Source organism: Lithobates pipiens, unplaced genomic scaffold (assembly GCF_037356315.1).
Source record: "Lithobates pipiens isolate NorthernLeopardFrog02 unplaced genomic scaffold, aLitPip1_a1.2 Scaffold_27, whole genome shotgun sequence".
In the NCBI taxonomy this organism is placed as follows: Eukaryota; Metazoa; Chordata; class Amphibia; order Anura; family Ranidae; genus Lithobates; species Lithobates pipiens.
Window position 1 is genome coordinate 188,267,447 of NW_027507788.1, and position 15,223 is coordinate 188,282,669.

Sequence of the window (15,223 nt, forward strand, 5' to 3'; positions counted from 1 at the left end):
TTCTATGTTTCTCCACTCTATCGAACATTAAAGAAAACAAAAAAAAATAAAAACTCCTAAAATGTTAGCTATAGTTACACTTTAATGATAGGCTTAAATTTACAGCTGAACAATTGATTTCACTGTCCTAAAATTGTTCTCCATATATTCTGATGTTGAATTACGCAATCTTCGGAAGGGGACAATGGATTTTGAGCCCTGCTTCTCTATAGGTATAAATAGAGAATTGATTTAAACCAATGACAAAAGCAGCTCAGCTGAAAAGCCAAGCCTGGTGTTCCTTTATTTATATTTATATATCATTTATATTTAGGAGGATGTTTGAAAATCAGGAAGCCATGGAAATAAATAAATAAAATTATTTAACACTGTTACTTCTTTGCCTTGTAACTAGGGATGCACTGATGCCGGATTTTTATTGGCAAGTACGAGTACCATTATTGTTGGTCAAGTACTCACCGATACCAAGTACCGATACTTGGCAGTGCAATTTGCGTTCATTGAAAATGAATGGGCGCAAATCACACCGCAAAGAGAAGCATGTGATTTGAACAGGACTGCAGTGCGATTCCTATTCGAACGGAATTCGGTTTCCCCCACCACTCCTGTGTGAACCTAGGCTTGTCATAATGATTTCAGCCGGGGTTCACACAGGAGCAGTGCGGAGAAACACCATGAGATTTGAACAGGAATCGTAGCGCATGTATTTCTTTGCAGTGTGATTTGCGTAAATTATTTTTGTATGGACGCAAATCACACTAGAAAAGTATCGGTTTCGGTATTGACAGCATTTTCACGAGCACTAGTGAAAATACTCGGCATCGGCACTGATACCGATATTGGTATCGGTGCATCCCTACTTGTAACAGATAAGCAAGCCGGTAGGCTGCCTAGGTCTTGCCATGCCCTTGCTGTTCTACTGAAACATGCTCACCAACAGCACAGCTTTCATATCACTCCGATTGCCAAAAGCAAGCAGTTCTTTTTTTTTTTCTTACCTGGCACCTATCTGTACAGTTATTACCCACTAAGAAAGCAGAGAACACACCAACAGCACCAACCTTTCAAAATCCTACATTTTTTAATCCAAAAAAAGACTCATTATGACATCATAAAAGGTTTGTTTTCAATGAAAGGGTTTTAATGTGGCTATAATTATAATAGAATTATGTCATGAGACAAATTTACATACCAATAGAGTTTAGCGGAGACACAGAAAGGCATAGATGAAACACTTATATGCTGGCTCAAATAAATGAGCAGCCTTTGCAGAATGGCAGCAGCGATGTCATTAGCGTTCCGTAACTTAGCAACCCTTTCTACTATTGATGTTTATAGTTTTAGCATGAAGTCATTTTTCAGGATGTCTGAAGAAAGGGAGGTCTTTCGTGTATCACAGCTGCCTACAGAAGCATGGCTGATTGTATCCAGTAAACTATATACGCATTCCTTCGCAACCTTTCTTCAGTCACAGCAACCTTTAAAAGAATGTGAAATCTCGAGGCACCCAGGTTAATTATACCTTGTTTTTTGAGGACAAATTGGACATTCAGTTGGTGCTAAATGTTAATCGATTTCCCCTGATATTTATTTTTAATGATCAAAGGAAACAATAATAATAGTAACAAAAATATCATTTTGTACATATATTTTTATGCCATGACCTACCACCAAAAAAAAAAACTAAATAAATATTACTGCTCATGTGAATCAGGATACCATATATTTGTTCATTCATTGTTGCTTTTACCCATAGTAGGGCCAAGAAGCAATAGTGAACATTTTGCTCTTTTTTCTTCCTAAACTTACGCTAACACTTGTACTGACAGTAAATATATAAATATAGTATTACAGTAGTATCACCAGAGCTAAAGTCCTCCTTGCATCAGATAAATACTAAAACAGCGCTAAAACGAAAATAAAAATAGAAATAAAAAATTTATGGTAATGAAACCATAGGGCAATGGCAAACACCACGGCCAACAGCTTTTATGTAGCAGATGGATATGTGGACAGTTCAGATAATTCACAGTCACTTTTTTCTTAGTGTGCACCTTCCACCAGAGTAAGAATGCAATTATCCACCTCGTGAAGCCCACACTCCTCTGGGGTACAAACACACCAGACGCCGCTAGAAAGAGAGCCTTGTATCAGTGTCCAAACACCGCTCTGTGCTGACACCTCACTTATCCAGAAGGTCCACTAGTATAGGTAATCCGATGCCGCGTACACACGATTGGATTATCCGGCGGACTTAGTCTGGCGGACAAACCGCCGGACTTTGCAGCGGAGGTCCGCTGGACTTTCCGAATGAGCGGACCTGCCCACACAGGACCGGATTTTGCCGGCAGAGTAGGTCCGGCGCACAAACTGCCAGACTATGGCGGGAGTCCGCCGGACTTTTGAAATGAACGGACTTGCCCACACACAGAGAAAAGTCTGTTCATTTTGAATGTGGCTCCAGGTAGCCGGGACTAGCGCAGGAGGTCAACGTCGCCGCCTCCATCGGCGAGATTGACATCTCGCTAGCCCCATCGCCTGGTATGAACTTAAAGGGGAAGCCCTACGCCGCCCCTTTAGTCCATTTCAGACCCTTATCCGAGCACGTAGCCTGGCCGGTCAGGAAAGGGGGTGGGGACGAGCGAGCGCCCCCCCCCCCTTCTAAGCCGAACCAAGCTGTGTGCCCTCAACATGGGGGGGTACTTTGGTAAAACCCCCCCCACCCCAAAGCACCTTGTTCCTATGTTGATGAGGACAAGGGCCTCTTCTCGACAACCCTAGCTGTTATCGGAATCCGGGAGCCCCCTTTAATAAGGGGGCCCCCAGATACTGGCCCCCCCACCCTATGTGAATGAGTATGGGGTACAATGTACCCCTACCCATTCACCTGGTGAGAAAAGTGTAAATAATACACAACACAAGGTTTTAAAATAATTTATTGCACAGCTTCGGTGGTCTTCCCTCTTGGGGGGGTCTTCTCGCCAGACTTCTCCGCTATCTTCATTGTCCCTCTATAAGTCGCCGCACAACGCGTCCCTGTCATTGCGGCCAGAGACAGCGTTGAGTCAACATCTCAAGGAAGAAGAAAAGAATTTCCGTTGGCGCACCCCTGCGCGGTCCCTCTCTCCACGGGTTTCCGGTTCTTGATTGGATACATTGATAGCAGCGCAGCCATTAGCTCCCGCTGCTGTCAATCAAATCCAATGACGTGGGCACTGGGGGGCGGGGCCGAGTCTTGCATTCGGCCTCTATGTACGCCGAATAATGGACTCAGGAGCGCGCCCGCAAGGTAACCTCCTCAGGGGGTTATCTGATGTGAGGAGGAGCCTCAAGAGCCGTCGAGGGACCCCAGAAATGGATGTTCGGGGCCACTCTGTGCAAAACAAGCTGCACAGTGGAGGTAAGTATGACATGTTTGTTATTTTAAAAAAAATAAAAATAACAATCCTTTAGTATCACTTTACAGCTACCCATTCACTAGTTTATTTCTTATGTTCAGTCTGTGGGTTGAACCAAAGAAATATAATCTCCACATAAATAGCATGGATGGATCACCTCCTGACCAAATCTCCAACTCTATTTGCAGAGATGCAGGATATACTTTCATACAAGTACATGGTCCAGCAGGCAGCAGCAGGAGAAATATGACATTTTTGGGCTAACATATTGTATAAAGTGTTTCTAAAGGCAGAAGTTTTTTTTTTCTTAAGATAAAAAAACTTTCTGTGTGCAGCAGCCCCCCAATACTTACCTGAGCCCCATCTCGATCCACTGGCTTGTGCCGCTGTCAATCAAAATCAAAATCAGTGAGCCAGTGAGGAGAGAGAGTGGGCAGGGCAAAGCCAAGGCTCCATGTCTGAATGGACACACAGAGCAGTAGCTCGGCTTGGGTCCCCCATAGCAAGATGCTTGCTGTGGGGGCACTCGGCAGGGCGAGGGGCCAGGAGCGCCAAAAAGGGACCCAAGAAGAGGATCGGGGCTGTTCTGTGCAAATTCACTACACAGAGGCGGTAATTATAACATAACAAAAGAAAAAAACAAGACTTTAATATTATTTTAAAGCAACCTTGCAAGTTGAAAAATAAACAAATTAGTGTTAATTAACTCATTCTTCCCCTTCTTTTCTTAGCTAATATTTCGCTGCTGAGCTGCTTTTTTATTCCTACGTTGTACCATTAAGTGGCGGTTCACACCAGCGCAATGTCAGACAACGCATGTGATTCACACTGCACTGCTTGGCGCATAGGACAGTGTGAACCGCCGGCAGGTGACATGCGATGGGGGAACCCGTACTGGATTTGCACGGGTTCTTGCATCGCAGCAGTGTGAACCGGCCCATACTTTAACAAACAAATGAAAACAGGTCTGCCCTCTGCTGCAGAAATTAAAAAACAGCAGCTACACTGCAGTTGCTGGCTTTTAATAATAGGACAGTTTCCTGTCCTGGAGTCCAGCGATGTTGGCACCGCAGCTGATGTTTCCATCAGCTGTAGGGTGCTGCCACCGCCATTTCGGAGGCCAAGGAAGGAGGAGGGAGCCCCAGCGATGTATCAGGATACCTATGAAAGAGAGGTGCTAAATGTGGAACCGGTGGGGGGAGCAGGCAAATGAGCGGAAGTTCCATTTTTGGATGGAACTCCGCTTTAAAGTATAACTAAAGGCAAACTGTTTTGTTTTGGATAGAGTGGGGATGGATTAGAACACCTATCAGCTTTTATTGCTGTCTATGCCTCTGTTAGGGAGATTCGCCCTCTCGATTTGTCCTGTTTACCATTATCACTGAAAGTGAGAGTAAAAGAAAATCCCCAATTGTGGGTTGTCCCAAGAAATCTTCCAATGGGGGCACTAGTTCTGGTGACCTGGGGGCCCCCAAGGAATTCCCTTAATTTGCAGGGGTTTTCTCTCGCTTCCTGTTTGGCTATGGGTCAGGAAGTGAAGGGAAATCTTTGCAATGGGACACAAATGGTGGAAAAAATCTGACAGGAGTTATAACCATCCCTTACTCTGTCCAAAGTGAAAAAAAAAAAAGGTTTTGCCTATAGTTCTACTTTCATTTGTTTTGCTGTGCTTTTTATTAGAAACAAAATGTTAGTGTCATTATACACAGAGAAATTATATCATAGAATGTGAATTGTTTTAAAATGAACACTGCTCAAACCAGAAAAAAAAAAAATGTTTTGATTTGTTACAGCTTTTGGCTATACATTGCATAGAAAATAAATCAGTATTCAAAATAATATTTCCACGAGAAAGCTTTGTTAGAACTGAAAAAACAATATAGGTATTAATTCTTTATCTTAGCTAATAAAGTTATTGTCGAATAGGCCGAAAGCTGAAAATAAAACTGCAATTGTTAATGTTAAGTTTTATGGACATTTCACACATATCTGTTTTAGGGGCGGTGCATTTTAGATGTTTTAGGCGCCCTACCATTTATCCCTGTGTAGAGTGTGTTTGCCGAAAACTGTATTACAGATTTGGCAAGCAGGACTTTTTCCTAACACATCGCACCAAAATGCAGGCGTAAGAAATTACCTTTAGGTTTAAGACAAGGGAAGGGCTTTGCATGAAGCAAATGGTGGTCCAATGGTGAAGCAATTTTTTTTGCATTTGTTTTAGGCACCAAAAACCCCATGCCAAATCTACCAGGTGTCAGATTATTCAAGCTTCGGGTTAAACATCTTTCTGCATTTATTAGGTTTCCCCTAATAAAGAGAAAGTTGGTTTTCCTGGGGGAACTGCTGCATGCTCGCTATTTAGTCCCTGCTCTATGCATCCCTAAGACACATAGAGCTCAGCCCCACCACGCTCCCACCTCATTGGCTCACTGGCATTGCAGCAGTAAAGTCGGGAGAATACAAAGGTATGGATCAGCTTTTTCAACTACAGTGTATGATAACATAGGACGCAGCCCAGCAATGTTTCTCAAGTGGAAAAAATATGTTCTGACAACATTTCATACATGTGGATCAAAGGTTACATTAGCTTCCAATATTACCCCTAGATTTTTTAGTTTAGACTGAAGCTCAAGTACAGTGCCATCTATAGATAAGGTATTAGGACTGGCCTTACATAATTGATGGGGGGTTCCAATAAGCATGACTTCAGTCTTGTCACAGTTTAATTGAAGGAAACTATGGACCATCCAAGCCAAGTGTATAACCCGGTTTAGTTTTGATGTATATCTGAATGTCACCAACTTATTAATGGTAATTGAGCCCATGAGATCTAAACAGTCGGCCAAGTGGAAACATGTAAATGCTAAAGAGTAAGGGACTCAAGATTGAGCCTTGAGGGACACTGAACTTGACCGGAATGACTTCAGCCTGGAATCCACAAAGAGAAAGAAAGTGACAGTGATCAGTGAGATATGACTTAATCCATTTTAGAGCCAATTCTGAGACTCCAAATATGGCTTTAAGGGGTGAGACCAAAAGATTGTGGTCTAAAGTATCAAAGGCAAAACTGAGATCCAGTAGAATAAGAATAGTTAGTGAGCCAGAATCAGAAGCTAACAGAAGGTCGTTGGTGACTTTGACCAAGGCAGTTTCTGCGCTGTAGAGTTGCCAAAAAACAAACTGAAGGGGTTCAAATAGGTTATTTAGGGCAGTGGTCATCAACCCTGTCCTCAGGGCCCACTAGCAGGCCAGGTTTTATGTATTACCTTGGGAAGATGAGACTAGAATATTGTAATCACTGAGCAGCAAATGATATCACATGTGATGTATTTCAGTTATCTTGCAAACCTGGCCTGATAGTGGGCCCTGAGGACAGGATTGATGACCAGTAATTTAGGGTCAGGTGGTTATGTAGCTGAGATATCACAGCCCATTCAATGATCTTGGCAAGGAAGGTTAAGTTAGAACTGGGCGAAAGTTGGGAATTGGGCGAAAGTGGATTAAATTGTCCATAGCATGTTGGTTTTTTTTTGGTACAGGGTGATAGAGGCAGTTTTGAGGATTGTTGGCACAAAACCGGTGCTAAGGGAGTCATTTGTGAGATTGAGAATAATGGGGATTCTAAAGCAGGATTTAAATAAATGGGTGGGGATAGGATTAAGTATGCAGATGGAGGATTTCATATTAGAGACCAATTTAATCAGAGATGCAGAGTCAAGTAGAGAGAAGTGGAAGAGAGAAGAACCAGTAAAACTGGGTGGATCAGGAAGTGATGTGGAAGAAGCGTGTGCTTTGGTGAGAATGTGATGCCTTATTTTGCTAGCTTTTTGAGGAGAAAAAAATAATCTAATAATGTGTTACAGAACTGTGCCAATGCCAAGCACCATATTTTTATCCTCGGAGGCTTCCTATAATACACTATAAATGTTGCATAAGTCTTTAAAAGAGAACAGTTTGTACTTTGCACAGTTTCAAAACCAAAGGCCAGTGCGTATGAAGTTCAATAAAGTGAAGTTGTATATTTGTGTACAAAAACAAACAACTAAAGAAACGTGCTAGTTCAAATTCAGTTTTGGAAAGAGCTGACCTTATGCTGCAAGCTTGTTAATGCACACAATATCAGCATACAAGCGGGGCAGACTAACCATTCGGGTACTCGGGCACTGCCCGAGAGCCCCATGCCACTAAGGGGCCCCACCAGGGTTGCCAGCCTCAATAAAACCAGGGACAGCATGTAAAAATCTGTGTTTTTAAAAAAAATACCAAGATTGTAGCTGCCGCACCTCTCCAGTACCCTTTCAGTGTGTGTATACTGTATGTGAATATTGTGTGTCTGTGTGTGTGTATACTGTATGTGTGTGTGTGTATACTGTGTGGCCCCATAATCTATTGTCTGGGGTCCCAATAATCTCATATTGCCTGGGGGCCCCATAATCTCCTATTGCCCAGGGGCCCCATGAGTTGTCAGTCTGCCCCTGTATACAAGTCATTCAAATATGCAAAGATGTACTAATCTGTAACATTTCCTCCAGCTCACTCACAGAAAACGAAAGCATTTTAGGAATTCAGTTGGATGTGATGGCGGCCAGGAAACAAATGTAGATCATTAGCACACTCTTGTGGTCAAAACCTGAACTGCACGCTTAATTGCATGTTGTAGTCTATAAAATCATGTATGAAGCATGTCCATTGCTAAAATAGCCCCAATTTTTTATTTATCATTCACAGGTCTCTGCTGTTTCATTGGAGTGCAAGCACAGACAGAGATTCGAAGTGTATCTGAGGAAAACGTGACTTTGCCGTGTCAGCACAGATTGGGATTGGTGGGAACCAACTTGGACATCGAGTGGCTGTCAAATGTTTCTGACCACGGTCAAAAAGTGGTAATTTATACAATTCCTTATTGGTTGGTTGTTCCATGAAATCCTACACATCTAGAAACTTAAACAAGGTTCAGAAACGTAGCTGAAAGACAACCGGTTATCAAGCCGTTTCCACCATTATAGGCTTTAAACTGATCCCTGGGATGTCAGTAATTCATCTCTGAACCCCCCCCTCTAACTAATTACTCCTAACTGTGGTGCCTCCAAGAATAAGAAGGAAAAAAGAGAAAAAGACAGAGGCTATGGGGGAGTTCCTTATAGTGTAGTGGTTTAACAGATGGTTGGATGAAATGTAAGAAGAGAAGATAAAGTGTAATGGTGTACTTATATCTGTGAGGTTGCTGGGTTCTCTAATGGGGAATCGGACAATCTGAAGTGAAAGCCTGCAGAGAATAAACACTATATTGTCAGAAGTATTGGGACACCTTTACGCGCTGTGGCAGCAGGCAGGTAAAATCACCTGGTTGTATCCAGGATGGTAAATATGTGTGTCCTAGATTCAGGCTTTATGCAGACTTTTACAATTAGAGGGGAAGAGTTAATGAGCCCAGCTGAAGTAAGTGGGCTCATTAAGGCCTCTACAAAAAACCCCAGCATGCATAGGGAGATGCTCCATCCTGGAACCAGTTTTGTGTTGTATAGACTGGGGAGTGTGTCACCTGTACTGTGCGGTGAGTTAACGCCTGTGTGGCAAAACCTTTACAACAAAGGCAGGGACTGGTACAGCACAAGGCTGCACCCAGTTGTTAGACAGGGAGTCTACGTGTGTAGTTAGAGGTCAAGCTGACCAGGATTTATTTTCTTGTTTTATTTTGTTTGGCTGTTATATGTATCACTGCATGTAGCCTAAATAAACCGGATCTTTTGTTTTTTTGCACCTACACCGCTGTCTGCTGTGCCTGACTTTGTGTTGTGAACCCATCCAGGGGGTCACACACACCCGCTACCGAGCTAACCCCCTCACAGTTGGTGGAGAATTTTGGCAGTTTTTTTTTTTTTTGTTGTTAAGGCCAGCATGGAGGAGATACTGAGACAGCTGGCTCTAGCAAATGCAAACCAGCAGCAAACAAATGCAGGTTTACAAAAGAGCCTTGCAGCTCAACAACAGAGCCTTGCCGCCCAGCAGCAGGCAAATGCAAATCAGCAGCAGACAAATGCAACTTTGCAGCAGAGTTTGGAAGCTCAGCAACAAGCCCAGCAGCGATCTGAAGCCCGCTTCATAGACCTGTTGCAGAAGCAAGAGCAGAATTTTCAACAGCAAATAGAGACATTGATACAGCAACGTCCGCAGACCAATGAAGCAAGTGGGTACAATAATACCGCATCCTTTGGTGTGAGCCGTTTACTGACAAAAATGACTGGAGAGGATGATCCGGAGGTGTTTTTGACCACATTTGAAAGGACTGCTGAAAGGGAAAAGTGGCCTAAGGAGCAATGGGCTGGACTGGTGGCCCCTCTGTTAACTGGGGAATCGCAGAAAGCTTATTATGACCTAGAGCCTGAACAAGCAAAAGACTATGTGGTGCTAAAAGCAGAAATATTGGCACGGCTGGGTGTCACCCTGGCAGTCCGGGCTCAGCGTGTGCATAACTGGACTTTTCAGGTTGGAAAACCTCCCAGGTCTCAAATGTATGATCTCATTCACCTGAGCAGGAAGTGGCTGCAGCCAGAGATTTTGACCGCACCAAACATTGTGGAACGTGTGGTTATGGATCGTTTCCTGAGAGCTCTTCCTACTGCCATCCAAAAATGGGTAAGCCATGGAGACCCAGAAAATGCAGATAAACTTGTGGATCTGGTTGAGAGGTACTTGGCTACAGAGAACTTGACCACCTCTTCCAGGGACTCACGGACTTTCCCCCCTAAGACCAGATCATCCCCAGTGGCGGGTAAGATGACTCCAAGGGGTGAGGGTGGAGAGAGTGAGAGGGTGGGAGTTCTACCTAAGGTCTGGCGGGAGCAGCCCAGGAAGCCCATGCTGCAAGAGGCAGCGAAAAAGATTATTTGCTACCGCTGCCGCCAAGAGGGACATATTGCAGCCAATTGCCCAGTTGTGGATGAGCCTATGCAATGTGACTTTATAAGGGAGAGACGTCAGTCGCTGTTTGCGACAGTTGCATGCACTGCCATTCGGGGACCTGAGAAACATTTATGTAAAATGTGTATTAATGGTAGACATGTTGATGTGTTGCTAGATTCAGGTAGCCTGGTAACATTGATAAAAGCTGAATTAGTTACTACAGAGGTCTCTGGGAAGAACAGGGTGGCTGTTATTTGTGTACATGGGGACACCCGAGAGTATCCTGTAAATTCAGTGTTTTTTGAGACCCCCAAAGGTAACCTCTCTCATCAGGTGGGGTTAGTGTCTCACTTACCACATGATGCTATTGTGGGAAGGGATTTTCCAAAATTCTGGGAACTCTGGGATTGTCCTGAGGCCCCATTGGTGCCCCTATAAACCAGGAAGATGACCAGAATTCCTCTGGGAGTGGTGAGGACTCTCCTGAATTTCCCTTGTCGGTATTGGCGGGGGAAACTCGAGAAACTGGGGAGGAGCCAACATCCTCAGATGAAAACATGCCGTCTGTGGAGTTTTCGGATCTTGAGGTTCACAGGGAAAATTTTGCCACAGAACAGTTAAAAGACCCCACCCTAATAAAGGCACGGGAAAATGTGGTGAAAATAGATGGCGAGTTAGTGAACCCAGATAAGACTTGCCCTTATCCTTACTTCACTATGGAAAAGGACCTGCTATATCGAGTGGCTCAAAGGGCAGAAGAAACCATTGAGCAACTTGTAGTGCCCAAACCTTACAGGAAGTTGGTGTTAGAATTGGCTCATGGACACATTCTGGGAGGTCATCTGGGGACAGAGAAAACCAGAGAGAGGGTATTGCAGAGATTCTATTGGCCTGGGGTCATGAAGGAAATAGAAAAGTATTGTTCCTCCTGCCCTGTGTGTCAGAAGTCGGCACCTATGCCACATTTCCGTAACCCACTGGTACCTCTTCCTATCATTGAGGTCCCCTTTGAGAGGATCGCAATGGATTTGGTAGGTCTGATAATGAAGTCTGCTAGGGGGCATCAGTACATTTTGGTTATATTGGACTATGCCACCCGTTATCCGGAAGCAATTCCTCTCCGAAATACCTCGGCCAAAACCATAGCCAAAGAGCTATCCCTTGTTTTTAGCCGCGTGGGTATTTGTAAGGAACTGCTTACGGACCAAGGTACACCCTTTATGTCCCGGGTTATGAAAGAATTATGCAAGTTGTACAAAGTGAAGCAATTGCGTACATCTGTGTATCACCCCCAAACAGATGGGTTGGTTGAAAGATTCAACAAAACCCTAAAACAAATGTTAAAGAAGGTGGTGGATAGAGATGGAAAGAATTGGGATTGTCTAATACCCTATCTGATGTTTGCCATTAGGGAGGTACCCCAATCCTCTACGGGTTTCTCACCCTTCGAGTTGCTCTATGGGAGACACCCAAGAGGGCTGCTGGATATCGCCAAGGAAACTTGGGAAAATGAGAGTTCTCCTCACAGGAGTGTGATTGAGCATGTCGCCCTGATGCAAGATAGAATTGCACAGGTAATGCCAATTGTAAAGGAACATTTAACCCAAGCGCAGTTAGCACAGCAGAGAGTGTACAACCGTGGGGCCAAGACCCGTACTTTTTCCCCGGGGGATAGGGTCTTGGTACTAGTCCCTACGGTTGAAAGCAAATTTCTGGCCAAATGGCAAGGTCCATATGAAGTAATTGAAAAAATTAGTGAGGTGAACTACAGGGTTAGACAGCCAGGAAGGCGAAAGCCGGAGCAGATCTATCACGTCAATCTGCTGAAAGCCTGGAGGGATAGGGAATCCCTAGTCGCAGAGACTTTGTCACAAGTACAGCCTGATTGCTTAGTTCCTGGGGTTGGAATAGCAGACACCTTATCGAAACCCCAACAACAGGAGGTTAAAGAGTTTGTACTTCGTAACAAAGAGATTTTCTCTGAGCTTCCGGGACAAACATCTGGCGTAGAGCATGACATTATCACCCCGCCAGGAGAAAGGGTAAAACTAAAACCTTATAGAATACCAGAGGCCCGACGGGAGGCAATACGTGGGGAGGTTCAAAGGATGCTGGAATTGGGTGTGATAGAGGAGTCCCAGAGTGACTGGTCCAGTCCTATCGTACTAGTGCCCAAACCTGATGGGAGCTGGCGGTTTTGTAACGATTTTAGACAATTAAATAAAGTTACAAAATTTGACACCTACCCCATGCCACGTATAGATGAGTTGATTGACCGGCTGGGAACAGCCCGATATATGACAACTCTTGATCTCACCAAAGGGTATTGGCAAATTCCCCTGGCCGAGTCGGCCAAGGAGAAAACTGCGTTTGTAACCCCAGATGGGGCATTCCAATATAAGAGAATGCCGTTTGGGTTACAGAATGCACCCGCAACATTCCAGCGGAAAATGGATACGATTCTGAGGCCCCATCAGAAATATGCTGCAGCTTACCTGGATGATGTGATTATCCATAGCACAGACTGGGTCTCACATTTGCCAAAAGTACAAGCAGTCCTAGACTCTATCCGGGAAGCTGGGTTTACGGCCAATCCAAAGAAGTGTACCATTGGACAGGAGGAGGCCAAATATCTTGGGTACACTATTGGGAGGGGGGTGATAAAACCCCAAGTCAATAAAGTCGAGGCCATACAGAGTTGGCCCCGTCCCAACAGCAAGAAACAGGTACGAGCCTTTCTGGGAATCGCTGGCTATTATCGACGATTCATTCCCCATTTTGCTTCTCAGGCTGTGCCCCTCACCAACCTGACAAAAGGGAAAGAGTCGGTTATGGTTAAATGGTCCCCAGAGGAAGCATTTCAGTCCTTAAAAACAGCCTTATGTAGCCAGCCAGTGTTGTACTCACCAGACTTCTCTAAGGACTTTGTTGTACAAACTGATGCATCAGACGTTGGGTTAGGAGCAGTGTTATCCCAGGTCTGGAACGGGGAAGAGCACCCAGTCATTTACCTCAGCAGGAAGTTAAAGTCCCATGAGGTAAATTACTCCACGATTGAGAAGGAATGTTTAGCAGTGAAGTGGGCTCTAGATTCCCTTCGGTACTATCTGCTAGGTAGGCACTTTGACCTGGTGACTGATCACGCTCCTTTAAAGTGGATGGCTCAGAACAAGGAGACCAATAGAAGGGTAAATAGGTGGTTCCTAGCCCTACAGGAATTTAACTTTACAGTTAAGCATCGCCCTGGTGTTAAAATGGGGAATGTGGATGCTTTGTCTCGGATACATGCGTGTCTGACTGCTGGTGTTACAACCCCAAGGTTGAAACAAGAGGGGGGGGGTATGTGGCAGCAGGCAGGTAAAATCACCTGGTTGTATCCAGGATGGTAAATATGTGTGTCCTAGAATCAGGCTTTATGCAGACTTTTACAATTAGAGGGGAAGAGTTAATGAGCCCAGCTGAAGTAAGTGGGCTCATTAAGGCCTCTACAAAAAACCCCAGCATGCATAGGGAGATGCTCCATCCTGGAACCAGTTTTGTGTTGTATAGACTGGGGAGTGTGTCACCTGTACTGTGCGGTGAGTTAACGCCTGTGTGGCAAAACCTTTACAACAAAGGCAGGGACTGGTACAGCACAAGGCTGCACCCAGTTGTTAGACAGGGAGTCTACGTGTGTAGTTAGAGGTCAAGCTGACCAGGATTTATTTTCTTGTTTTATTTTGTTTGGCTGTTATATGTATCACTGCATGTAGCCTAAATAAACCGGATCTTTTGTTTTTTTGCACCTACACCGCTGTCTGCTGTGCCTGACTTTGTGTTGTGAACCCATCCAGGGGGTCACACACACCCGCTACCGAGCTAACCCCCTCACAGCGCACATGAACTTTAATGGCACCACAGTCTTAGTCCGTAGGGTTCAATATTGAGTTGGCTGAACCTATGCAACTATAACAACTTCTACTCTTCAGGGAAGGCTGTCCACAAGGTTTATGAGTATGTCTCTGGGAATGTTTGACCATTCTTCCAGAAGCGTATTTGTAAGGTCAGTGACTGATGTTGGACAAGAAGGCCTGGCTCGCAGTCTCCGCTCTAATTCTTCCCAAAAGTGTTCTTTTGGGTTGAGGTCAGGCCAGTCAGGTTCCTCCACTCGACCGATATGACATTAAAATTGATGTGCGTGTAAAGGCATACTTTTGCCAATATAGTGTATCTGTCTCTGTGCAGATATACACGATGCTCGGTGGAGAGATCCAGATGATACTACACACTGCTCTGTTTGGATTCTGGTGTATTCACAGTAAGAGGTCTTTGAGCCACAAGAATAGGAAAGTGGTGTCAGCAGGGGTGTCTGAATGTGAAGGACAAGCCGAAAAGTAGATTCTGCATAAATTCAATATATCAAATGCAACTCTCAGCTTCTCCTTCACATCTGGGTGCCTCTGCTGACACCACTTTCCTATTTTTGGGGTTTAAAGACCTCTTAAAACAAATTGCTAATATTAGAGGAAAAACAAACTTAAAAAAAAAATACCCTATTTATTTACCTGAAGTGATTTGACGCAGCCAGTCCGATATTTCTCTTGCATAATGTGGACACTTCCTATTGGCTGACCACTGACCGGGTTCTCTCAGGATCCAGAAAAAAGACTGGAGCTTCCTGAAAGGGATGCCAGGGAACCAGTGGTGGTCTAAGGTGGGATTGCAGCACTGGATGCAGTGGTCCTCAGCACTTTGACATAGCTGTAGTGAGGGACATGGACAGAGAATTTAAGTGAGTATAACTTGCTCCACTAGGTAAAAACTATAAAAAAGCCTAGCAGGATATGTTAGATTTTCACCTAGGGGTTCCTTGAGCAATGAGTAGAGATGGGAAGGCCTGGACAAAAAACTGAAAAAAATGGGAAACAAAGTTTTCTTTCACG

General features: G+C 44.4%; 1 protein-coding gene across 1 annotated transcript in view; it reads left to right on the forward strand.

Annotated features, from left to right (window-relative positions):
- Positions 1-15,223, forward strand: part of CLMP (CXADR like cell adhesion molecule) — a 187,608-nt gene that overhangs the window by 134,347 nt on the left and 38,038 nt on the right. Inside the window, exon 2 of the mRNA XM_077458028.1 lies at positions 8,127-8,281. Coding sequence (XP_077314154.1) covers positions 8,127-8,281 — 155 coding nt within the window. The remainder of the gene's footprint in view (positions 1-8,126; positions 8,282-15,223) is intronic.